The 27,113-nt window shown below is 31.9% G+C and overlaps 1 protein-coding gene across 1 annotated transcript; it reads left to right on the top strand.

Annotated features, from left to right (window-relative positions):
- Positions 1-6,238: 6,238 nt before the first annotated feature.
- On the top strand, positions 6,239-7,871 carry LOC132617539 (heavy metal-associated isoprenylated plant protein 16-like). The gene is made up of 3 exons (XM_060332557.1): positions 6,239-6,388; positions 6,531-6,615; positions 7,457-7,871. The coding sequence occupies exons 1-3, from the start codon at positions 6,383-6,385 to the stop codon at positions 7,738-7,740; spliced, it is 375 nt and encodes a 124-aa protein (XP_060188540.1). The 5' UTR covers positions 6,239-6,382; the 3' UTR covers positions 7,741-7,871.
- The last annotated feature ends 19,242 nt before the right edge of the window (positions 7,872-27,113 follow it).

Below are 27,113 nucleotides of genomic sequence, written 5' to 3'. Positions count from 1 at the left end.
GTGGGCAAATACATACAATTCCCTTTCTTTTCTTATATTAGCTCGAGATCTAATCTAGATATTTAATTGTTGTATTTGCTATTCCGCCATGTCATTTATTTGTTATGTTTACTAAAATAAATATACTTAAAATATTTATATTTTAAAATAAGATAGAATTTAATTAATTTTTTATTTTTATTCTTACTCTAATAAATGTGCAAAGAGATTAATATCAAATGGAGATCAAATAATGAATAAGGTAAATTAATCAAATTCTAATTCTAATTTACGTTTTCTTAAAAAACCATGCAAAAGACAACATGACAAGTAAAATGAGCTAAACCGAGAATATTTACCAAAAATTAAAAATAGTATTTCTTCGTTTAAATAGAAAATCAATTTCTAATTTGTTTCGTTTTAAACATGTAAAATTAATTTAATAATTTGAATTAGAATTATCCAAATCAAAATTTGATAAAAAAAAATAATAATAAGTATTTTACACTTTTAAATTAATCGAATTAAAATTGAAAGTATCAACTGATGTTTAAATATTGCTATTGTTTTATCTCAAAAAGAGGAAAATAATTTCCTTTTAAACAAGTCTTCTCTTTTAAAAAGTATTAATAAATTTTTGCCGACTTTGTATTCATAGAAAACACGAATATAATAAAGTTTTAGATACGGAGCACAAACTACAATGTTATATTAATCATGTTTGTATGTGTATATATTATCACTATTCAAACACAACTATATACACATAGATACACTATAATCTAAAGTGTTGAGCCCGTGCGCAGTACGGGCATAGGCCATTTAGTAGTATATATAAACTAGAGATTTAGTGGTCGTTTGGTGCATGGCCAAAATTATCCCGGGATTATAATCCCCGGACTAATTTATCCCATATCTTGGTATAAGAAGGCATATCTCAGCTTATACCATGGGATGCATTTTATACTTTGTTTGGTACAAGTATAAATTTATCCCAGGATAAATTTATACCTTCTACCAAACATGGTATAAAAAATTAGTGCCGGGATATCCCAGCTTATACCTTCTACCAAACGACCCCTTAAAGTTTGTAAGTTTGCAAACTACCTCAGTTGGAAACCTCTAGAACACATCATTTTCCCAGCACTGCGTCTACATTAATTTTAACCTAATGCGACGACTCTTTATTCCAGTGGAGTGTGGATTGCAGGAAAGATGACTAAGAGCCTGTTTGGACGGGCTTAAAATAAGCAGCTTATAAGCTAAAAAAAAAAGTTGGGGTAGGCTAATCTATTTTTTTGGGCTTATAAGCTGTTTTCAACTTACGAGTTGCTTTAGATAAGCTAAGCCAAAATGGTCCAATTATTTTTTTGAGCTTATTTTATGCACAAAATGGCTTTAAACTGGCCAGCCAAACACTCAAAAAAGCTGAAAACAGCTTATAGGCAACTTATAAGCCAATCCAAACGGGCTCTAATTAATTTACTTATAACAAAACAAAAAGCAATATTGACTATTTAACATATACCTATATATGTGTGTATATATATATATATATATATAATCACTATTCAAACACAACTATATACACATAAATACACTATAATCTAAAGTGTTGGGCCCGTGTGCAGTACGGGCATAGGCCATCTAGTTAGTACTATATAGAAGAGTGAGTTGCAACTCACTTTTCGTCGTCCGTTTCCAATTTATAATTTTAAAAAAAGTGTGGGCCCCGCCCATATATCTTAAACAACAAATAATATAAAAACAATTTGTGGGCCCCATAATTCTATGATATATATATATATATCCATTCCAACAAACAATGTAAAAAAAAAGTGTAGACTTTGTATTTATAGCAAACACTAATATAATAAATTTTTAGATACGGAGCACGAGCTATAATGTTATTAATCGTGTTTTGAACATAGTATATTAAAGTTTTAGATACGGAACACGAACTATAATGTTATATTAATTGTGTTTTGCACATAGTTTGAACATAGTATATACATATATACGGAGCACAAATTACAATGTTATATTAATCGTGTTTTGAACATATTATGTGTATATATTATATGCATAAAAATAGTACAAACTAATAATGTCAAAAAAAAAAAAGTGCACCCCATAAAGGGTCGACCTCACTTTTCGTCGTCCGTTTCCAATATAATAATAAAAAAAATTGTGGGCCCCACCCATATATCTTAAAAAACAAATAATATATATAAAAAAAAGTGTACCCTATAAAGGTTGGACCTCACTTTTCGTCGTCCGTTTCCAATTTAATAAAAAAAAAATTATGGACCCCACCCATATATCTTAAACAACAAATAATATTAAAACAAAATTGTGCGCCCCATAATTCTATGATATATATATATCCATTCCAATTTGTTTTTTAAATGTGGGCCCCACCCATATATCTTAAAAACAACTAATATTAAAAAAAAATTGTGGACCCCATAATTCTATGGTTATATATCCGTTCCAATTTAAAAAAAATTATGGGCCCTATATATATTAAACAATAACTATTATTAAAAAAATAGTGCAAATTAATAATGTCCAAAAGAAAGTGCACCCCATATTAAAAAATCAAACAATAGTCATGTAATTTTTAAAGTATCTCATTAAGTCAATGATGATGGATTCATTGCCACGTGCGTATTCGTAGCAAACACTAATATAATAAAGTTTTAAATACGGAGCACAAACTACAATGTTATATTAATCGTGTTTTGAACATAATATCCCATATTGAAAAAATCATGCGATATATAAAAAAAAAAAAAGTGAGCCCAACCGGCTCTTCTTAATAGTAGAAATATAATAAAGTTTTAAATACGGAGCACAAACTACAATGTTATATTAATCGTGGTTTGAACATAGTATCCCATATTGACAAAATCAAGCAATATATACAAAAAAAAAAGTGAATCCCATATTAAAAAAATAAACCATGTCAAAAAAAAAGTGCAAAAAAAATTGTGGGCCCCATAATTCTAATATATATATATATATATATATATATATATGCATAAAAATAGTGCAAATTAATAATGTAAAAAAAAAAGTGCACCCCATATTAAAAAAATCAAACAATATTCATGTAATTTCCAAAGTATCTCATTAAGTCAATAATGATGGATTCATTTCCACGTGCGTATTCGTAGCAAACACTAACATAATAAAGTTTTAAATACGGAGCACAAACTAAAATGTTATATTAATCGTGTTTTGAACATAGTATCCCATATTGACAAAATCAAGCGATATATTAAAAAAAAAAAAATTTTAGCCCAACCGGCTCTTCTTAATGGTAGAAATATAATAAAGTTTTAAATATAGAGCACAAACTACAATGTTATATTAATCGTGTTTTGAACATAGTATCCCATATTGACAACATCAAGCAATATATATATATATATATATATATATATATATATATATATATATATATATATATAAAGTGAATCTCATATTAAAAAAACAAACAATGTAAAAAAAAAGTGCAAAAAAAAAATTGTGGGCCCCATAATATATGTATATATATATATATATATATATACGGAGCACAAACTACAATGTTATATTAATCGTGTTTTGAACATAGTATATATAGTACAAACTAATAATGTCAAAAAAAAAAGTGCACGCCATAAAGGGTGGACCTCATACTAAACAACATCAAGCAATATTAAAAAAAAAAGACAAAAAAAAAAGTGGAACCCACCATCTCCAAACTCACTGTAAAAAAAAAAGTGGACCCCATATTAACAAAATCAAGCAATATAAAAAAAAAGTGAACCCCATATTAAAAAAGAAATAATGTCAAAAAAAAAGTGGAGACTTTGTATTCGTTGTAAACACTAATATACTAAAGTTTTAAATACGAAGTACAAACTACAAAGTTATATTAATCGTGTTTTGAACATAGTGTGTGTATATATATATATATATATATATACATAAAAATAGTGCAAATTAATAATGTAAAAAAAAAAGTGCACTTCATATTAAAAAATCAAACAATATTCATGTAATTTCCAAAGTATCTCATTAAGTCAATAATGATGGATTCATTGCCACGTGCGTATCAATCCATTAATGAGAGCAAATGAAATTACTTTCCTTCAAAAAGTTAAGTAGTCAAACCATACAGTTTTTATTTTATTTTTTATATTAGCCTGAGATCTAATCTAGATATTAAACTGTTGTATTTGCTATTCCGCCATGTCATTTATTTGTTATGTTCACTAAAATAAATATACTTAAAATATTTATATTTTAAAATAAGATAGAACTTAATTACTTTTTTATTTTTATTCTTACTCTAATAAATGTGAAAAGAGATTAATGTCGTAAAAAAAATATAAAATGGAGATCAAATAATGAATAAAGTAAATTAGTTAATTTATAATTCTAATCAACGTTTTCTTAAAAAACCATCCAAAAGACAACATGACAAGTAAAATGAGCTAAACCGAGAATATTTACCAAAAATTAAAAAATAGTATTTCTTCGTTTAAATAGAAAATTAATTTCTACTTTGTTTCCTTTTAAACATGTAACATTAATTTAATAATTGGAATTAGAATTATCCAAATCAAAATTTGATAAAAAATAATAAGTATTTTACACCTTTAAATTAATCGAATTAAAATTGAAAGTATCAACTGATGCTTAAATATTGCTATTGTTTTATCTCAAAGAGAAAAAAATAGTTTCCTTTTAAACAAGTCTTCTCTTTTAAAAAATATTAATAAATTTGCCGATTTTGTATTCGTAACAAACATTAATATAATAAAATTTTACATACGGAGCACAAACTAAAATGTTATATTAATCGTGTTTTAAACATAATATATATATTCACTATTCAAACAACTACATACACATAGATGCACTATAATCTAAAGTGTTATGCCCGTGCACAGCACGGGCATAGGCCGTCTAGTAGTATATATAAACTGGAGATTTAAAGTTTGTAATTTTGCAAACTACCTCAGTTGGAAACCTCTAGAACACATCATTTTCCCACCACTGCGTCTACATTAATTTTAACCTACTGCGACGACTCTTTATTCCAGTGGAGTGTGGATTGCAGGATAATTCATTTACTTATAAGTTATAACAAAGCAAAAAGCAATATTGACTATTTAACTTTTTTGGGACCCAAAATTTTGCTTGTTCATCACACATCAATTTGATTAAGTCATATCCATGACGTATTTATGAGGGAAAATAACAAAAATGGTCTCTTAAGTTTGAGGTAGGTTCTAAGTAGTCCCTCAAATATATTCATGAGTAGTTTTATAGCCTGTTTGGCCAAGTTATCAGCTTATTTTAAAAAGTATTTTTTTTAAAAGTACTTTTCAAAAAAGTACTTTTGACAAAAAACAGTTTGTGTTTAGCCAATTAATTTAAAAAGCACTTTTGAGTAGCAATTGATGTTTGACCAAGCTTTTAAAAAATGCTTCTATGTGTATTTTTCTCAAAAATACTTTTCAAAAAAGTGCTTTTGGGCAAAAACTATTATTTTTAGCTTCTGAAAAACTGCTTCTGCTACTCTCCAGAAGCACTTATTTTCTCCCAATAGCTTGGCCAAACACCTCACTTTTTTTCAAATAAGCACTTATTGAAAAAATAAGTACTTTTGGGGGAAAAATAAATTTGGCTAAATAGGTTGTTAGTCATTTACATTTGTCAAAAGTGAGAACTTTTTACATCTATCAAATATCGAATGAACACTGTCAGTTAGATTTGACGTGAACTATGGAAAAAAAAAAAGATTTAGCGAAAACTCACATTTGGATATATTTTTTTTTTGCAGCATCTGCTATTTTTTGTTTCTAGAGTTTGGTGCAACTTTTTAAAGTGCAGTTTTTTGCTATTTCAATCTATTTGTTGTGTCTTATGAATTTTCTAGGATTTGATGGGACTTCCCCTGTGTTTCTAGTTAAGTATCTTTTTTCACAGTTACCTTCAAATCTAATAAATAAAGCTTGTCAAAATATTTGACAAAAATAAAAGTGCTCATTGTCAATATATTTTAGGGACTAAAAATATTCAACGATATATTTAAGGGACTACTTTAGATCGACCGTCAATTATAAACGACCATTTTTGTCATATTTTCTATAGGTGACGCGGGGGGTTGCCGCGCGGGCGGGGGGCGGGGGGGAGGGGAAGCGGGGATGGATGAGTTATTTTTTTCCCTTCAATACGTGTTCTTTCCGTGCTTATCATCAACTATAAATACTCCAAATTTAGAAGTACTCTTTCTCCAAGCCAATTTCTCATCATTTCAAGAATTACAAAACCTTCCACCTCTACTCTCTCCCTACTGAATTGCTATATTGCAAACCGAGTTTTCCATCAACAATAGTACAAAATGAAAGTACGCATGTCTTAATTTTTAGTATACTTAATTTAGTCTAGGGCTTAGCTTCTATAACATGTACGATGTACCTTGCACTAGTTCTTATATTTGTGGTATTGATTGAGTAGTGAATACTGACATAATTTTATAAAATGGACAGCAAAAGGTGATTATCAAATTATTCATGGATAGGAATGATCAGAGATGTCGGACCAAGGCCTTCAAGATTGCTGTTTCTCAACCAGGTATTAATTCGTCTCCTTCCTGTTTCTTGATTTTAATGATTCCAATCAAAATCTTGTGGAACTCGTTATTGAGATTGGCTTTATCTGTAGGTGACTAAATTAGCTGTTGGAAATTGAATTCGGGTCACCATGTGGGTCAACCCGGATCCATGTCTTAATATATATATATATTAATAGAAAATACAAGAGAAGAGTCACAACTGTTGGAAAAATTTCTGAATAATTGTGTCCCTTAAAGAATTATAAATAGGTTTCTATTAGAAGAAACCTTACGTTAATTCTGCAGATTTTCTTCTCCTCCTTACTCTTCTCCCTTTCCAACTCCAACGAAGAACAACTCTCTTTTCTTTGGTCAAGAACCTTCGTGAACTCATTGTTCGTAAGGGCAATTAATTCTGTAATTCAGGTACGACTTAGACTGTGAACTTTACGGCATGTGATTATACTGTTGATTAGTGACACAAATATATGAATCCTAGGAGAACTATGTGTTCTTATAGATTGTGCATTTTTCTTCATTAGCTCATGAAAATATGATTAACCCATTCCATTCAAGTTTAGGCAAAGTTGAGTTGGCCGTAGTTTCATGCATGGCTGGTCAATTCGGTACAATTCCACTTAATTCATCTAAAAGTTGAGCTAAATTGGGCAAGTATGTAGCCCGTGTTGATTCATAAGAAAATTGGGAAAAATGTTTCAAAAAAATATTATTTGATATATTAGACATATCCAATAAAAAGAAAATCAAACTTTATCCTAATCAAACTTTGTTCGGTAACTAAATCAATTCAGCTTAACTCGTTCATTTGGTATCCTAATTTTATTGATCTGCTTTACATAGGAGTGGAATCAGCAGCCATACAGGGAGGTGAAAATTACCAATTAGAAATAGTGGGAGAGCATGTTGACCCAGTAGTTCTTACCAACTGCCTCAGGAAGAAAGTGGGCCAAGCCGAACTGGTGAGTGTTGTGTCCGTTGTTGCTGCAGGTTCTGGCGCAAATCCTGAAGCTTCAAAACCTGTGAGGCCTCAGCCACAACCCTATAGTTACCCCGATTTTGGCGTACCTCAATACCAAGTTTACGAAGTTAGAGACCCCAATCCGGCTTGCTGCTCCATTATGTGAATGTAAATTACTTGGATTATATTGTATGAAACGGTTTGTATTTTGGAGCTATTGATGATCTAAACTAGTAGAACATCGATCACCTGTTTTGATTTCCTTTTTGCAAAGTTTAAATATTCCTTTTTGGATGATCTTTTGTATATTCTACTTTTTGGAAATTGTCTCATCAACGCACTGTCAAGGTACCGCTAGAGGAAATGCTAATACAGTATACTAATGTGATACTTTATAATCAGTGCAGAGTGAAGAATTCAAACAAGGGAACTTTTTTTAAAAAAATTTATGTTCAAGAAATCAACAACTTATATATGAAAAAATTATTTTTACGCTATTTACTCCTTGTACCCTTCTGTCTCCGTCCATGTAATTATAATGTCATGCAAAGAACGAGGAGTAGATAAAATGGATGCATGGTTTACTTACTAACTAGCCTTATTTTTAGAACTTAGAAGCCACGCTATGCATATATATAAATTAACATAACAGAATCTAGAATATCTGGAACATGAGTTCATCAGTAAAAAAAAAAAAAAAAAAAGGAAAAAACGTATTAAACGGGAATTAGTCCCTAGTCCCCTAGGTAAATAACTCAACCTTTAACTAAGTGCACCATTTAGTCTTTTTGTAGTATGTGTTCTAGTAGGTAGTATGATACTAATTTTAGAAAATATATACATAAAATATGTAATTTTACAGCGAGACCATGTGTTTATATATATATATATGTTGAATCCTCTGGCTCTGCCGGTTCTATTAGCGAATTTTAACTTGTGATAGCAAATAGTACTATATTTATTAGATTGTTAATTTAATGTGTATCCGGAGAATTTGCTTGTAGTTAACTGATAATATTCTGATGGTGTAAATATATGTTACACTATCGGTGCAAATAACTTCGTTAACCAACTGGATTTTGATGTTTTAAATCGTCATAAAGCAATTCGCTTTGTGTTGTTTAGAAGAGAATTACGTAAACTTTCTCCAATAGAATATTAAGAAACGGATAATTGCTTACAATCCCTTGTGACCTGTATTTATGTGACGGCAACAATAGGAAATAGAAAAATGGGAAAAGGGCCAAATTTAACCTCCAAGTATGGTTTATAGTTTAAAACGTTAAATATGCCTCTGTCAAAATTTGGGATCAAATTTTCTCTCCCCGTTAGGATACTTGATAAATTTGCCCTTATATGGATGAAAGTCTGACTTGGACTCCACAACACAAAAAAATTAGCCACGTCAGATCCACGTAAGCTTCCAACCCCAATTATTTTAACCAAGAAACACAAAATATCAAACACCACCGAAAGTGCATACAGTTTTGATATTTTGTGGTTCTTGGTGAAAAAAGTTTATATTTTTAGCTCTTTTTTTCTGTCTTGGAGCTCTTTTGATTAAAAAAAAAAGTGACATATTTACCCTTTTGATGCTCTTTCTTTTGATGGGTTTTTGATATTTTGTGTTTCTTGGTGCAAACAGTTGACATTTTTAGTTCTTTGTGTTCTTTTGGGATTTAAATGATGAAGAAATCTTGGGGTTTTGGATTGTTAATGAAGAGTTTATTTATATTGGTTTTGGGAGTTTTGTGTGTTTTTGGATTTGATCCTAAAGATAATTTCTTAATAGACTGTGGATCATGTAGAGAGACTGATGTTGGTAATAGGGTTTTTATTTCTGATAAATCATCTTCAAAGTATTTACCAACTTCACAGGATATATTAGCCGGTACCCCTTCCAATTCAATTACAAACTCTGATGATTCACCCATTTATCAAACTGCTAGAATTTTCACTCAACAATCCACTTATAAATTCCCAATTAGCCAAACATGAAGACATTGGATTCGCCTTTATTTTTACCCTTTTGTTTACCAAGTTTTTGATATGACCTTGTAATCATATTCTCTCCTAAAAGCTATTCGTTTGCCTATATAAATGCTTTGGAAATCGTCTATGTACCTGATGTCCTTATAACTGATGATGCCTCGACAATCAGTCCAGCTGGCACGTTCAGTGGGATGTATGCACAGATTGCGGGTTAAAATAATTGGGTTGGGAGCTTACGTGGAGTCTATGTGGATCTGATGTGACTAATTTTTTTTGTGTTATGGAATCCAAGTCAGACTTCCATCCATATAAGGGTAAATTTATCAAGTATCCTAATGGGAAGGGTAAATTTGATCCCAAACTTTAATATAGGGTAAATTTAAAATATAAACCATACTTGAAGGCCCTTTTCCCTAAAATAAAAATAAAAATAGAAGATAGAGAAAGTAAAATAATCAAAAGAATTTCCATAAGTACACATAGTTGGTATCAAGGTACTAAATTATAATTCCACGTCATACTCCATAAATACAAAATTAGGTCTTTCATGTAAGTAGGCTATATGGTTAAGTTTCTTCCTTGAGTAATGACCATGCGTTCAATAAAAAATAAAAATAAAAAGTACTCCGCACTCAAATTGAACTCATTGACTTTTTTTGACATTACATACTTTAACTAGTGAATTTAGCCGCACATCGCGCGGTATTAAAACCTCCTTAAATCTGTAATACTATTAAATTTCAGTTATCTAAATATTAAAATGATCACAAAGTATAGTTTCTGAAACTTAAAGTAAGTTATCATTAGTTTGTCTTTCAAAAGATAAGCTTTAAAAAAGTGTGAAATCAATGTGTATTTTGGATGCGAAAAACAATGGCCAATAAATTACATGTTCATTCACATTTCAAGGGAATGAAAAGTGCAAAGACCGGAACCCATGATTACTCATATGATTTCGCGATGTCAATCGTCGATCCCTTTATGATTTGCCTCAAAATTACCAACCAATTCTGTTGTTTTGCATCTCATTATTTTGTACTTTATTCTGTTTTTAATATAGTCTATAATGATGGTTAACTTTCACGGTTCTCAAACTATAAGTTGATATCGAGCAGAATATACATTCAGCTACACTGTAATAGAAATCCATCTACTAAAAGTAAGAAAGATTTATTATAAGAAATACCATGTCAATACTTCCATCATTTTAAGTTTCCGTTGTACTGAAACAACCTCTTGTGGAATTGCAGGGTAAGGTTGTGAAAAATAGACCCTTTTATGGTCTGACCCTTCCCCAATATCGCACATAACGAAGGCTTAGTGCACTGAGCTGACCTATATATATATATATATATATATATATATATATATATATATATAGGGTATAATCAAGCAGATAAAAATAATAAGAAGATGAAAAAGTTAAATAGAGGGGTAATATAGTGTGAGATTCTGATCACTGTGGATGATCTTAATAGTCTAATTGTTTGTTACCTGGACTTTCACCTTATTGGTGAGGAGTTGATTCTCTTGTAATTCCCTCACTTATTTTTCCTTCGTCTCTCCCTTATATTTACATAAAAATAAAAAAAGATTTTTATCTTTGTCAAGAACCAAAAAAAGAAAAGAAAAAGAAAAAGAAAAGATAAGATGTAAATTAAAACATAGAAACAAGGAATAACTACATATAGTTTTCGTTTGCTAAATAAAATATTAAAGAACCTAAATTAGTAGAGAAATCAAGTAAAGCTAATGCAAAAAGGATTTGATTGGTTTCTCAGAACAAATCTAATCAATAAATTATCATTGTAAAAGAAATTAAAATAAATTCATACAGTAGAATAAAATTATGAATTCAGAGACTGTTCAAAATTACCTTAGATGAAATGCATTCAACATTGAGGTAGATGGTACCAAGCGTACCAAGCTCCTCGATGAAAATGGCATAGCATGAATCACCAAAATTTCAAATATTGAGTAAGAAATTGTGGGACGTAAGAGTGTAAACTTTTCAACAAAAACATTGACAAACCTTTGCCTGTAAAGTAATGGTTCCATTTGATTTTTTTTGCGAAAATAACACAGAAATAAGGTCAAAGATATATTCACTAACACATGAATCTCATAAAACAAATTGTTACTGTGAAAAGTAAAACAGAAAAATGGTACAATGGACCTCATCATGCTGGAGAATTTCCTAATGCACGTTGAAGCTAAAATGGATGATCATAAATCACAATTCACATATGAATAGCTCGGTAGTATGAGAGAAAGGTTGGTTCTTGTCCTTTTATCTCATATCTTTAGCATATTAATACACATTAATAAAAAATTAATTAAAGGGAAGCGAGAAGACCCATAACGTTTCTTTATCTCCTACCTTTTGCACATTACTATACACACTAATAAAAAATTAGTTAAACATAATGTTTAGGGAATTTAATAGAGATTATAATCTTTGATTAGCTCTCGCATTACAAAGACTAAAGACAATAATTTCACTTTCCAAATTATGAATACCACATCAATATATATTAAATTCACAAACAATAAAGTGTGAAATTTAAGAAGAGTAATTAAAAGGAATTAAGAAAGGAGAAGGCACGATTGAAATACTTGAAAGCTGATGGTGGCTTTTCAATTCCCCACTAATATATACATTATTTAATAATTAATACAATAACTTATACATAATGAATTAATTATATGGTTGTTACAAAATTTAATGAAACTTAATAATCAAAAATGGAGAAAAGGGCCTCACAACTTTCTTCATATTATAGTTAATGTTTTCTTTACGGATGAATGATTAGCTTTCTTTACGGATAAATGACCATTTAATTGCAATAACTACTCTTTTTATGCTTGTATTGAATTAGTTGCAATAACTACTCTTTTTATGCTTGTAATGAATTAGGGGTTTTCTCCAATGAATATATTAGATTTTTTTAATAAAACAAAATGAGGTAAAAGCTCAAAAAATTGACAAAAAAGATAAATAGCAATGGTGGCCATAGAGAGGTGTCACATCACCTTGTCTATGCCTAGCTTTATATTATATATAGATTTTGATAATGTTGATATAGACACATTTAACCAATATCGTATTTTGCAGCTTTATGTATTTTGGTATTGGGCATAGGGATCTACGCTAACCATCTCCTTTTCAGCCAAAATTACTAAAGAACCGTTTTTTTTTTTTTTTTTTTGAGACTATTTCTTGAAAATAAACTCTAGAAACAATGGAAGTGTTTCCGAACTAGGTTTGAGAAAAAAATTTGGAAAACGTTTGTGTTATTCCTGTAAAAGTTTGAGTTTTATTTGTTTTATTTTGCCGAAAACAGTTGGGCCTTCTTTCAGGGAACTAAAAAGCTTAGCCCACTCATAATGCATTTCTACAGGGCAGAATTTGACATTTCGCCTTGAGTGGAAGGCCCAGTTACTGCTTATGGTCTGGATTCCCGCTGCATAAGGCCATGTTCGGGGGAAGCGCTCCATACTAAGTTTTTTTTCATTCTCAGGACTCAAATCCGAGACTTCCAGTTAAAGGAAGAGCAGTCCCATCCGCTGCACCACATCATCCTTTGATGGTAAATGTGTTGTATACTTGCTACCTGGCCAACTAATAAGCATGGAGAACCGGATCTCAAAAATAAGCCAATGTAGAAAGGAGTTGATGATCTTATTCAATTCAGTATAACGTAGCACTATTTGTTTCGCTGAAAGCCTACATTATCATATTACCTAAATGACAATTACAGTAAACGTAAAACATGTTGAAATCTGATCATGTAGTGTGGTAATCCTTTACCTTTTGAATGTCATAAGTTAAATCATATTTATTGCAAATACCAATATACATAGTTAGCAATTATTGTAAGTGTTGTTTAATTTTGGTCTAATCTTAATCATAAGTTCTTCCCTTACAAATGCCTATGAAATAAAGCATCGGACGGTCAGCAGACTTGGGGTCAGCGAAAATCCCACAACAATTTACAGGGCACGTAATAGCTAATTTCTACTTAATAGAGCTAGCAAGAAGAAAAAACATGCATCCATTTTATCTGCGTACTCTTCGTTCTTTGCATGACATTATAAAGCATCACTTTGAAGTATTACTTTCCTTTAGAGGTACTATGACACAAGTGCGGTGACGAGACAATTTCCAAAAAGTTGGAACACTACAAATGATCATCCAAAAGGAGTAAATAAAACTTGCAAAATGAAAATCAAAACAGGGGATTGAATCGATCTATTAGCTAGATCATATAAAACTTGAGTCCTCATCAATTGTGCTTTTTCACATAATGGTGCAACATTCCGGATTCGGGTCTCTAATCTCAAAAACTTGGTATTGAGGTACGCCAAGGTAACTATGGGATTGCGGCAGCTGAGCCACAGGCGCAGCTGAAGCCGTGGGCCTTGCGTTAGAAGTTGTTGCGACGTGGTTGTTGCCAACAACAACAGGGCCAGGCGCTCACCAGCTGGGCTGAGCGCTGGCCCAATTTCCTCCTGAGGCAGTTGGTAAGAATTGCTGCGTAAATTGGCTCTCCTACCACTTCTAATTCGTAATTTCCAACTCCACCTCCCTCCACAGCTGCTGAAACTACCCCTGAGTAAAAGAATGCTAATAATTTCAGGGGTGTTAAATGAACGGATTAGACTGAATTTGGTTAGGTCTTTAAAATGGGCTGAATCGATAAAAGGATGAGTTATAAACTCGCCTAGATACTTGAGCTGAGATAGGCTTAATGAGTCGTAGCCAGGGCGGAGCCACCTTGAATCAAGGGGTTGGAAAATAACATTGTGCAAATAGATTTTTTTTTAAAAAAATGTATATATACTATATATGTAAGATTCTCTTGAGTTTTCGTGTGTTTACTTCTTTATTTTTTTACTCTGCTTAGTGAACATCATGGCTCCACCACTGATTGTAGCCAATCCACCCTAGTATAACCAGGTTATAATTTCTTTATTTGCTTTCTTATACAACATCGACAACGATGTTTCACATCGTATTGGTGCAGGGTGGATGAAATGGAGGCTCGCCTCCGGAGTGCTGTGTGATAGGAAAGTGCCACCAAAACTTAAAGGCAAGTTCTACAAAGTGGTGGTTAGACTGACCTTACTGTACGGGACGGAGTGCTGGCCAGTCAAGAAATCTCACGTTCAGAAGATGAAAGTCGCGGAAATGCGAATGCTGCGGTGGATGTGTGGGCACACTAGAAGGGATAAAATTAGGAATGAAGATATCCGAGACAACGTGGGAGTGGCATCGGTGGAAGACAAGATGCGGGAAGCGAGACTGAGATAGTTTGGGCATGTGAAGAGGAGAGACACAGATGCCCCAGTGCGGAGGTGTGAGAGGTTGGCTATGGACGGTTTCAGGAGAGGCAAAGGGAGGCCGAAGAAGTATTGGGGAGAGGTGATTAGACAGGATATGGCACAGTTTCAGCTCACCGAGGACATGACCTTAGATAGGAGGTTGTGGAAGACTCAGATTAGGATAGAAGGCTAGGTGGCTAATCCTTTCACCATAGTAGTTGTAGTTTTGCTCATTTGTTTATTGTCATTTGATTTCTGTATTGGATTGCTGCTTATATTTGTTGGGCTGTTGTACTTTGGTTATCTTAGTTATCTATAGTAGTTAATGCTCCTTTCTTTCCGAACTGTTCTACCATGACTTTCTTGCTTTTGTTATTCCTTGCTTTCTTATTGTTTTCGATATGCTTGGTCCTATCTAACCTTTTGTATTGTTTTTCCTATCTTGTTCTCCTCTCTTGAGCCGAGGGTCTTTCGGAAACAACCGCCCTACCTTTCAAGGTGGGGGTTAGGTCTGCGTATACTCTACCCTCCCCAGACCCCATATGGTGGGATTATACTGGGCTTGTTGTTGTTGTTGCTTTCTTATACAACAACTTATTTAGTTACCAAACAAAACTAATAAACTTTCTTTTCTCTATTATGGCTATATGTAATATATCAAAATAATATTTTGCCAAGTTTTCAGTCTATTTAAGCTATATATCTGTCTCAATTCCGCCTAACTTTTAGAGTGGGTTAATTTTTGCCTCTCAAATTTGGTCTTTAATTTTTATCCTTGGGTACTTTAAGTAACAAAAAAATTACCGAAAATATCCTTGACATCGAAAAACTAAAAAAAGAAATTCGGATCTACGATCTAACTTCGCAAGGCAAAGTTATATAGAAACTATGAATTGTCCGTTCTGTAAAAATTAAGTTATCCGGCATAACTTCATTTTTACAGAATTTATGCCAGACAAGGAAGAACTTATGCCGAACAAGGAAAAATTTCTATAAACCTATGCCGAGCGAATTAGTTATTACACAACTTATGCCGGATAACTTCATTTCTACATAACAATGTTGGACAAGGCATAGTTTCTATGTATCTTTGCCCGACAAAGCATAGTTTCTATGAAACTTTGCCTTGCGATTTTTTTGTTTTTTACTCTGCTGGGGATCAAACCCAGAATCTCAGGTTTCGTAGACCAGCAAAAATAAGGATACTTTGACATATAATTTTTCATTAAATTAGAAGTGGGGGCAAAAATTAAAGACCAACGATTTGAAGGGCAAAAATTAAAGACCAGTCCATATGAAGGACAATCCGCGCAAAAAATTGGTCCAGTGCCCCATCAGGGCCCAATGCTGATGGACCCGAATCAACACCATTTTCGATATCCGGTATCTACATTGGGGCCCCGATTAATTCGTGTTCACGTACTGTAAAACCATTTAAGGGGAAGTATTCTCTGACATGATTTTTTTCATATCCATAGATCGAATCCGAGATCTCTAATTAATAATATAGGAATCCTATTCATCCCACCACAACCCTTGCTGGTCACAAGAATAGATATAGTTCTAAACCAAGTTCCAACTCGTGTTAATAATGTTCTTCCATGAAACTAGATTAATGTCCTTACTTGGTTGCTTTAATAAAATTTCGTCTTGCATAAAAAATTTTAAAAAGAAAAACTTTTGGGTCCCAGAAAGTTGTAAAGTCAATTTTCCTTTTAATTTAATTTATAGATAATTAGTCAACTTCGATGCAATCCCCAGAAATAAAATGTCATCACACTAAGTGAGAATTGAGAATTAATGTAGCCGCTGTACTGATACTGAGAAATGTCTTCTAGAGGTGGCCAACTAAAATAACTCGCTAAATTACAATAAGCTTCTTTCTAATTTCCTAAAATAACATTTTTGCTAGATGAGTAATGACAAAGTATTAAATCCTGCTCAAGCTTATTCTGACTTTTTTTTTTTTTTTTTTTTAACTTTAAAAAAAGGGAATTAAGCAATAAGGGAATCTCATTGTTAGTATGATAATGCTTTACACTTTTGTATGTCATAAGTTAAATCAATTTATTGCAAACAGCTATATTTGGATAGTTAGCTACTTATTGTAAGTGTTGCTTTTTGTCTGACCTTGATCACAAGAAGCCTACTCTTCTGCCCTTACAAATGCCTATGAAATAGAGCATCAGATGGTTATGAGCAGACTTGGCATCAGCAAAAATCCTACCACGATTTACAGTGCACATAATACTTGCGCGAGTCCAGAACCAAAATACCCCTAAAAAAGTGAGGTTGAACCAAAATATTGCGTTATAGGACCCACTAAAAAAAAATCTATAACCCAGTATTTTACTGCGTTATAAAACCAGTAAAAAAAAAAATTTGGTCAACTTTTTTTTTTTTTGCAACACTTAGTGTTTTTTTTCATACTTTGACCAACAATTAGTCGTGTGTCAAGACTCTGAAACTTCAACATTTTATATGAAACCTGATATTTTTTTTTGCGTAGAATAATGTAGGCTCAATACATCAAGGATACATAAACGTTCGGATCGTCATTTTTGGGGTTGAAATAGTGCTCGAAGTCTTTAGGTTTAAGTGTTCTATTTTTATAAGGTTATTTTAGTCAACATTATATGTCGAGAAAATTAGTCAGCTTTATTTTCGAAAATTGAAACCACAAAAGTGAAATTGACATCCACAGCTATATTGCCTCGGGATTTTTACTTTGAAATCTATTGCGTATCATCATATTATAAGTAAAGAAAACTAAAAACTTCACGCCAATTTGGAGGAAAATTGAAATTGAATAGGATAATAGGTGTTTTTTTTAAAAATTGACTCGGCCAAACCGCCTTGTGGCAGCTTGTCCACATAGATCTTACAAAAATGCGCATAATAATAATAAAAAGGGCATAAAACGGACATCCGAGCGCAAAGTTATGACCATCTAAAGTTTGACCACTTTACAACTAACTTTTCTCCCTATATTTTTTAAATACATTTTTATTATATTCAAAATAAAGTTATGTCTTGATTAAAAAATAACACGCTTAAATCAAAACCTTAAAAAATAAAACACTTAAACCTAAAGTTTCCAAATAAAAAATAAAACACTTAAACCTAAAGTTTCCAAACAAAACTTACTTCGGGTACCTTTTCAACCCCTAAAACGACGATCCTAACGTTTACGTATCCTTGATGTATTGAGCGTACATTATAGTAAGCAGAAAAAAAATCAGGTTCTACATAAAATATTGACATTTCGGAGTCTTGACATATGACTAATCGTTGGTCAAAGTATGGGAAAAAACACCAAGTGTTGCAAAAAAATTGATTTATTAAAATAAGATGTTGCGATCTTTTTATGAAAAAAAAACACTAAGTGTTCCTTAAGTGTGTTATTTTTTAATGCGTAACTTTATTTCGAATATGTTGCAAAAAAAAAAAATCGAGTAAATCGGACGTCCGAGCGCAAAAAATCGCGTATATTCGAAATAAAGTTACGCTTTAAAAAATAACACACTTAAATCTAAACCCTAAAAATAAAAAACTTTAAGCTAATGACAACAAGTCTTCAAACAAAAATGAACTTCTATGTATATAGAACACTTAAACCTAAAGTTTGCAAACATAACTTACTTCGGACACCTTTTCAACCCCTAAAATGACAATCCGAATGTTTACTTATCCTTGATGTATTGAGCTTACATTATTGTATGCAGAAAAAAATATCATGTTCTATATAAAATATTGACGTTTTAGAGTCTTAACACACGACTAATCGTTGGTTAAAGTATGGGAAAAAAGCATTAAGTGTTGCAAAAAAAAAAAAGCTGACCAAATTTTTTTTTTTTACTGGTTTTATAACGCAGTAAAATACTGCGTTATAGAAGAAAAAAATTATTGGGTTCTATAATGCAGTATTTTACTGCGTTAAAGGACTTAACCGCGCCGTTACGGTTAAGTCCTTTAATGCAGTAAAATACTGCGTTAAAGATACTTTTGTCACAGTTTTGTTTTTTTTTCTTCAGAATTTTGGTTCAACCCCACTTTTTTAGGGGTATTTTGATTCTGGACTCTACTTGCGCTCGTCTAGTAGGAGTACAAATATGGCTTCAAGATAATACAAACTCCCTATTTGTTCCGTGAATAGCTTTACCAGAACAGTACCACTATGAGATGTATAAGAAGAGAAGCATTTCAAACGAGAAACAGGGAAATCTTCATGCATGCTTTAGTATATTTATGCTTATCCGATAGTGTATAAAAATTGTGCATTCACGGTGCACAAAAATGTTACTTTAAATAAATAAATAAAATCTATCTATCTATACAGTGTAGCTTCTTGTAGAGAAATATAGCAGAAGAAAACTTAAATTGGGTAGACCTTTTGCTAGCTTAAGATCGTTAACTAAGATCGGAAGATTCAACTAAAGAAGAGGAAGCTTTGGAAAGGAGAACTTTGTAATGGAAGAAGACTCTCTTGAATTGGCTTGAATGACTTACAATTGGGTTAACTTGGCTTGTTTACAAATGTTCAAAGTCACCCCTATTTATACTTGTCTAGAGATGGTTCTAGATATTATTCTAGATACATGCATAAGAAAAATCTAGTTACTCTTATCCCCTACCATTGTTCTAGACTAACATGATATTATTCTAGATACAAAAGGATCTACATAATTCTAACATCAACTACAAATATCTAAGTGTCTAGAATTTCTAGACATTTCCTAAGTATATATATCAAAGATATTACAATATAACTTTCTAGAAACTCTTCTAAATATCTATGATATTTATTCTTCAAAAAAATTAACTTTAATTTTTCACACTTCCCCTTAAAGTAATTTTTGGAAGCTATCCTGAACTTGTCGTGGAAGAACTCAGACGAAGCTTTTGAGCGTGCCATGGTGAAGATCTCAACAATATTTTCTCAACACTTCTTCCTTCTTCAAATGATGATGATTTCCCACTAATAATTGGGTCTCCAAAGAAACATGAATACGTCTTGATAAAATTTTCATCTCTGTTACGGTCAGACTTGACAATATTTCTTTTTGGCCTTTGCAAACCACGTGAATGATCTTCATGCTGAGTTTCACATTCTTGAGTTTCCAAACTCCCCCTTTCTCTTAGCTCCTTGACAATTGTGTTATTTGGAGAAGCACCTGAGTCGGTGACGATCTGACCATTAATTTCCTGCGAAGACTTAGCACTACCATAGGATCCACCACCAGATTCCTTTTTCAGCTCCTCAATGAACTGTTTGTCAGCTTCAGAGCATCTAAGAACCATATTATCTGTCTCTTCATATGAAATTGGGCCTTCAAGGCCAACCCCTTCATTTATTTGACCGTCAGCTTCTCCATCTGCTTTCAGTATTTGATCTGAGCTAGTGATTGACTCTGATATGGCAGATGATTGACCAGAGACTTCAACTTCCACTATAACTCCCTTAATGCTTTCTCTAGAATGGTCACCATTGTCATATATAGTTTCAGAAACTTCATGCTCAGGATCTCCTTCAACATCCTCCACGTCCAGACTTTTGTCATATATAGTTTCAGAAACTTCGGGTTTTTCAACTTTGGATTTTTCGGATTTTTTTTTTCGAAAAAGTTTTCATATAAAACATATGACTTTTACTTCAAATATATCTTTAGTCCTAGTAAGATACAACTATATAACTAAGGTATTACTTAAGAAAATAACACAAAATATGAGATGGGTGATGACTTCGTATTAAAATATTCAACAAAAAAGACAATAAAATCGTTAAAATAAGTATTCAAATTAATAAGCTATAAAGAAAATGACTTTAATCTAAATACTAATTTATGCTAAAATAAGTACGGCTAATAAGTATTAATTACATGACAAATAAAAAAATTAAGCTATATATTTTTACGGTCTAAACCAATTATACAAAACTAAATAATAGATATCCAACATCACTGTCATTCGTAGTGTTAGAATTGAATTTCTTTTGTTAGTATTAGTGTTGAATTGGTTTTGATTTGGACTTCATTTGAGTTACTAACATCCATGAGATATAAAATTTATTGGCATTAAAAATTCTAAGTTCAAGCTTAAAATAATATGATAAAAGACAAAAAATTATAAAAACATTTAAGAAATATTTACAAATTACATTACAAATAAATATTTTTATGTATAAAATATTTTAAAAATCGAATACACGTAATATCGAGTCGATTTGGTTCGGTTTGACTTTTTTTAGCTAAAACCAAACAAACCAATTATGATCAGATTTTTTTTTTAACACCAAACCAAGTTAAACCAAATCACTAGTCGAGTTTTTTTTCTCAATTTCACTTGATTTATCAGTTTGGTGCGGTTTGTCGGTTTGCTTTGTACACCCCTAAATGTATGAGTCATCAATTCGTTTAGATACTTAGTCAAGATGGATTAAAGTGGGTCATAGCTAGTGGCGGAGCCACCTTGAGCCAGAGTATTGCTGAAAAAGTAAAATATGTATTACTTTATGTTAAATTTCGACCCCTTGCTTTTTCGTGTGTTTAACTTTTGTATGTTTTTAACTTTCTTTAATGAAATTTTCTGGCCCCGCCGCTGATTGTAGCCAATCCACACAACGCTAATCGAGTTTTAAATTCTTTATTTCTTTCTTGTAATTTATTTAGTTACCAAACAAAACTAATAATTTTTTGTTCTTTATTATAACTATTTCTAACATATCAAACTTTTTTTTTTCTCATGGGAACTATATATTTAACTCAATTTAGCGTAACTCTTAAATGAGTTAACATGGATATCCAAATTGACATGTCATGAAAATAAGGAGAGTTGGATTTTGGGTCCTTTACAAACTTTATTTAGTTTTATGACCTTTTTACAAGAGATCTTCATGTTTTACACATAAGAGATCTGAAAAAAACACATAAGAGATTTGAAAAGGTTATTTTCTTCTATTCAAATTGTAAGAGGGCAAGTGATCCTATTTTCACTGAAAATATGCTCAGATAAATTAATCCGCTTAAACTTGGACGGGTTGACCCGTCATGAAAATATGCTCAGCATAACTCGCCTAAACTTGGACAGGTTGAATTATTTTCCCGGCTAATTTTGCTACTAATTGTAAGATTTGAGCCACGTGCTCATACTTATATTTGGTTTAATATTAATTAGCTAAATTCTACTTGGATAAATAGGGGAAGTTAATTTTGCTTATAACTCCCCACTACCCACTTTGATGGAGAGTGGGACTAAAGTAACCGGTCCTCTCTCTGCCTTTTTAACTGAAGAATAGCGTATTTCCATTCACTCTATTCTGAACAAAACCAGTAAAGAAAATGGAGAGAAATTTATGGAAAAATACTTTCTGGAGAAGAACAAACAATGAAGGCTTCCGCTCAAGATTGCCAAGAAAACACATCATGGATTCAAGTAAGTTTTCTTGGTTAAAGCATTGTTATTGTATATCCTGCGAAAATCATATAGTTCCACTATCTTGAAATTATTGTTAGGATTCATATTAGATTGTTTATGTTTACAATCTATAATTGTGAAAATCCTTACACTAATGCATAAGACTAAGGGTGGCAATTTTGGCCCAGGCCTAATTGACCCGCCCAGATTTTCATGGGTTTGGGCATAACATACAATTATGATGGGCTAAGTTTGGGCTAGTCCAACTTAACCCATTTATCCAAAGTAGCCCAAAGCAGTCCATTACTTTAGCCCAAATTAACCCATTCATTGTTGGAAAATGACATAAATTACGTACTTAAAACTCTTTATTACAAAACATGATGATACTTTTTCTTATTTACAAAACATAACACTACAAAATATAAGAATTTTTTTTTTTAAAAAAAATATTATTTTTAAAATTTTTAAAAATTTATTTTTTATTTTTATTTTAGATTTTTTATTTTTTGCTCAATGCTTAAAAAAATCAGTCAAAATTTTGTGTATGAAAAATTGAGGATGCACTGTGTCAAAATTTGAGTATAGCTTGAAAAAATAAATTTATAATTTGTTTTTTAAAAAAATTGATTTTTGATTTGTCTAAAAGTTATGAATATTGTAAAGAATTGAGTCAACTTGGGCGGGTTGGGTTACGGCCCATTATTTAGCCCATCTTAACCCAGCTCATTCTGGCCCAAATGCTCTTTGGGAAGGATTGGGCATTAGCCCATCTATCTATTCAGCCCATCTTGATTAGCTCAACCTCAGCCCAAATGACCCATTTGCCACCCCTACATAAGACCAAACTTAATAACGAGTTCTCCGCAAGGTTTTGATTGGAATCATTAAAATCAAGAAACTGGGAGGAGACAAGTACGTAGTTGAGAAACAGCTATCATGAAGGCCTTGGTTCGATATTTCTGATCATTCGCATTTATGCACAATTTGATAACTACCTTTTGCTGTCCAATTTATAAATATAATATGTCAGCAATCACAACTCAACCAATACCACAAATATAAGAAGTAATGCAGGATATGTATACTATAGATCTAAAAATTTGGATTAAGATTATATTTAAAATTTAAGACATGCATACTCTCATTTTTACTAGTACTCTTGATGGAAAACTTGGTTTGCAATATATAGTAATTTAGTGGGGAAATAGTGGAGAATGAGTACTAAATTCGAGTATTTATAGTTGGTATGCACGGAAAGAACACGTATTGAAGATAAAAAAATAATTCAGTCATTCACCGTCCCTCATACAGAGAAACCACATGATGAAAGCCCGTGTTAACACGGGCCCAATACAAAAAATAATACTAAATTTTTTTTTTTAGTCTGTCTTAAAAAATGATAAATTTTTATGTTTGAAAATCATTTCACTTGAAACTTCCTCTTTTATCTTTAATGAAATGATTTAAATCCACACAAATATCTATGATTTATTTTAGGCCACAAGTTTCAAAAATCTTTCCTTTCTTTTTTAAACATCATGCCTAGTCAAACTATATCACATAAATTAGGACAGAGAAAATACCTTTTATTAATAAAAATCCATAATTATATTAAAAATATCAATAAATTATTTTACTTAGTCGGCTTCTCCCATATATGACTTTCCTGGTTTGGTTCTCTAATTGAAATATACTTTCTCTTACCGAGTTTCATGTTATCATGTCTTTCTACTCAACAACATTGAAAAGCGCTTTCATGTGTTAGCATCTGTTATAGTCTTAAATAGTTAAGTATATACCAACTTCATCATTTTAAGAAAATATGTGTATACGTTTCTTGACCGTTTATATTTCATCTTCTTGATGTTATTCCTCATTATTTGTGTGAGACGTATGTGTCTAAACTGGGTATAAGTTTTAAATCTTTTGGTTTTATGACTTCTTTAGTGGTTTTTATGTTCAATTTAAATCGTTATTTCTTTTTTCACGAATTTCTCTTCTTTAAATTTTCTCTAAGCGTACCTTTACCATTTTTTGAACTTATTATCATTATTTAAATGTTTTTTTTTTTTTTTTTGCAATTGTCTCCTACTTTTTCGCGTGGATCCCACCTTAATTTTTATTTTATTTTTGCAATTGTCTCCCACTTATTCACGTGGGTCCCACCTTAATATATATATATTTTTTGCAATTGTCTCCTAAGTGTTCATGTGGACCCACCTTAATTTTTTTTTTAATTTCTACTATTGTAGAAGGGTGGGCCCCATCTTAAATTTTATTTTTTAATTTTTTCTACTATATTAGATGAGTGGTCCCCATTTTTATTTTTTTTTTATTTTTAATTTTAACTATATTAGAAGAGTGGGTGGAAGACGATCCAACCCACTCTTTCCGATAGAGAGAAATGACGAAAATTGTCCCTGATTTTGAGTAGGTTCAAAGTAGTCTCTTAAAAATATATTCTTGAGTAGTTTGAGTCTTTTAAATTTATGACCGTCATCTCGTTTAGTTTGAGCATATATTTTAACAATAAGCTTTGTCAGGAGCGAAATTGTTAATTAAAAAAAAAAAAAAGACAGAGATTTAACCCAAAAAAAATACTCAAAAACGTCTCGTCAAATTCTAATAATAAACTACATTAGACACCAAAAACGTGCCTCATAGCAAATGTTACATCTCAAAAAACCGACATCCATCTCTAAAAATAGACACAAAAAAAAAAGAAGCATAAACTGCAAAAACTGTACCTCCAAATGTGATTTCCGACTAAATTCATTTTTTTACAGTTCTCATAAATTCAGATTTTGTATGTTAGATACTTGACGGAGACAAAAAAAATACTCAATTTTAGCAAACTTATCCACAATAATCATGCTTAATATCACAAGAACCAACAACGGGTACGCCAACACAATATCCGAATCACAAGTACCAATCTGGGTACGCTAGCTATATATAGCAATGTCACAAATACTAACATGGGTATGCCAACAATATCATCAATTACTAGTCAAGTCATACGGAAATCTATCCTCGTAGCAATCATCAAATTAAGGCACCCCATATCACAAACAAGATGTAACCATAGATCCCAATACCTATTAACACACGTGGCTTCAAGCCAACACAATAGATTAATCAAGTCACTATACATTATTACCATCTTCCCTTAGTCAGCCTATTAGCTTAGAACAAGTAATTTCACATTCTACTCACAAATTATTCATCACAACCCAGTCTAGAACTAAATCACAATCGTTGGTACATTTTATCCTTCCATTTATCAACTAGATTCACTATTAAAAGCACAACACAACTAATCACATATTACGGAAATTCTCATCACGAGACATAGAAAGATAGGTATCACTCGCTACTCCCAAGTCACAAAAAATCCACCGATATTCAAGAAAACCAAATCAAGCATCCTAAGGAATCTACAGGCCACGAGCCCGAACATTCAAATCACACAACAATACCATCCTAGGATTCCATCCCAAATCTCCAATTCCTACATATGCATTCTCCGTTCTTTCTAATACACGAATATGAAAAACTAACCGGAGTCTACCGAAAAGAAAGCCGTAACCTACCTCATGGCCAAGCGGGTGCCACAAACATCCATTAATTCCTTAACTCGATCACCACATCAAAATCCGCACGAAAGAGCTTGGAGACAACCATGAGGCCCAAGAATAACAATTACCATTAGAACCCTCATAAGAGATTTCGAATTAATAAGGAAGGTTTGGGATCTTAACTCACTTCTAGATTCCATCTACAACAACACTAGGTGATTTACCAATTTTTAAGCTTATATTGAGAATGACCCATTTCCAAGATTCATGGAAGAACTCATTTTTAAGAAGAAGGAAGGTAGGAATCTAGTTTATTAACTCATTTAGGGGAAGAACATGAAAAATTACCTAATGGGAACCATGTGAAAGATAATGCTAACTTAACATTCCTCCAACTCTAGATACTTGTTGTTGACACCCAATTTTGTCCCTTATTTATTCCAATTTATTTCCTTGGGCTTCTAAATTTATTGACGAGCTAAACATTTTATTTTTTTTATTGCTACTACTATTAATATCGTTACTTTCCTTTTCACTATTTTACTATCAACATTACCAGCATTACTTTATTACAAATTTCAAAATGGTTCATCATCATTTCATTTTTCAGATTTTGTACTCGTTAAATTAATTTTACTTTATTAAGTCCTTTATTTTCTACATATTAATCACTAATTATCATTACATATGTACAATTTAATCACGTAGAAGTTGTAGAAGTTAATTATTAAGAAGCCCGAAAGGAATTAAATTAATGGAAGGAAAAATGCCAGGAAATTCGGGACAAATTGAACCCAAATAAATGGCCCAACAGACCAGCCTACATTCTAACAGTTCACCCAATCTAGCCCAATACCCACTACCCGGCCCAATACTCTTCTCAACAAAATTGAACCACTAGGGTTTCACATATCTGATGAGCCGCATCCCTTCTTTCCTTTCCCTTTCCTCTCTCTCTCATCCCTTTCTTATTTTGAACAAAGGTTCAGTGGCTTTCAACAATGGCAGACCTTGTTACGCCATTGTCGTGCAACACCCTTATCCCTTTCCTCTTCCAAACAAGAAATGATTTTGTTTTCAACCATAGCAGATTTTGCCTTGCCCCTTTTTTTTATACACGATCTGGTCAAACACAAATGGCCAAACAACTTTTGAGATTTCTGAAAGAGATCAACTTTAAAGATTTGACTGTGATTTCAAACAGCTATTCACTTTGAAATCCCGCCCA

Source organism: Lycium barbarum, chromosome 11 (genome assembly GCF_019175385.1).
Source record: "Lycium barbarum isolate Lr01 chromosome 11, ASM1917538v2, whole genome shotgun sequence".
Classification (NCBI taxonomy): domain Eukaryota; kingdom Viridiplantae; phylum Streptophyta; class Magnoliopsida; order Solanales; family Solanaceae; genus Lycium; species Lycium barbarum.
Note: the sequence above shows the minus strand (reverse complement) of the source record. Positions and strands in the feature narration are given on the sequence as shown.

Coding starts and splice junctions, on each gene's coding strand:
- LOC132617539 (XM_060332557.1), top strand. Junction 6,616..7,456: donor GATTGCTGTTTCTCAACCAG/GTATTAATTCGT, acceptor TGCTTTACATAG/GAGTGGAATCAGCAGCCATA.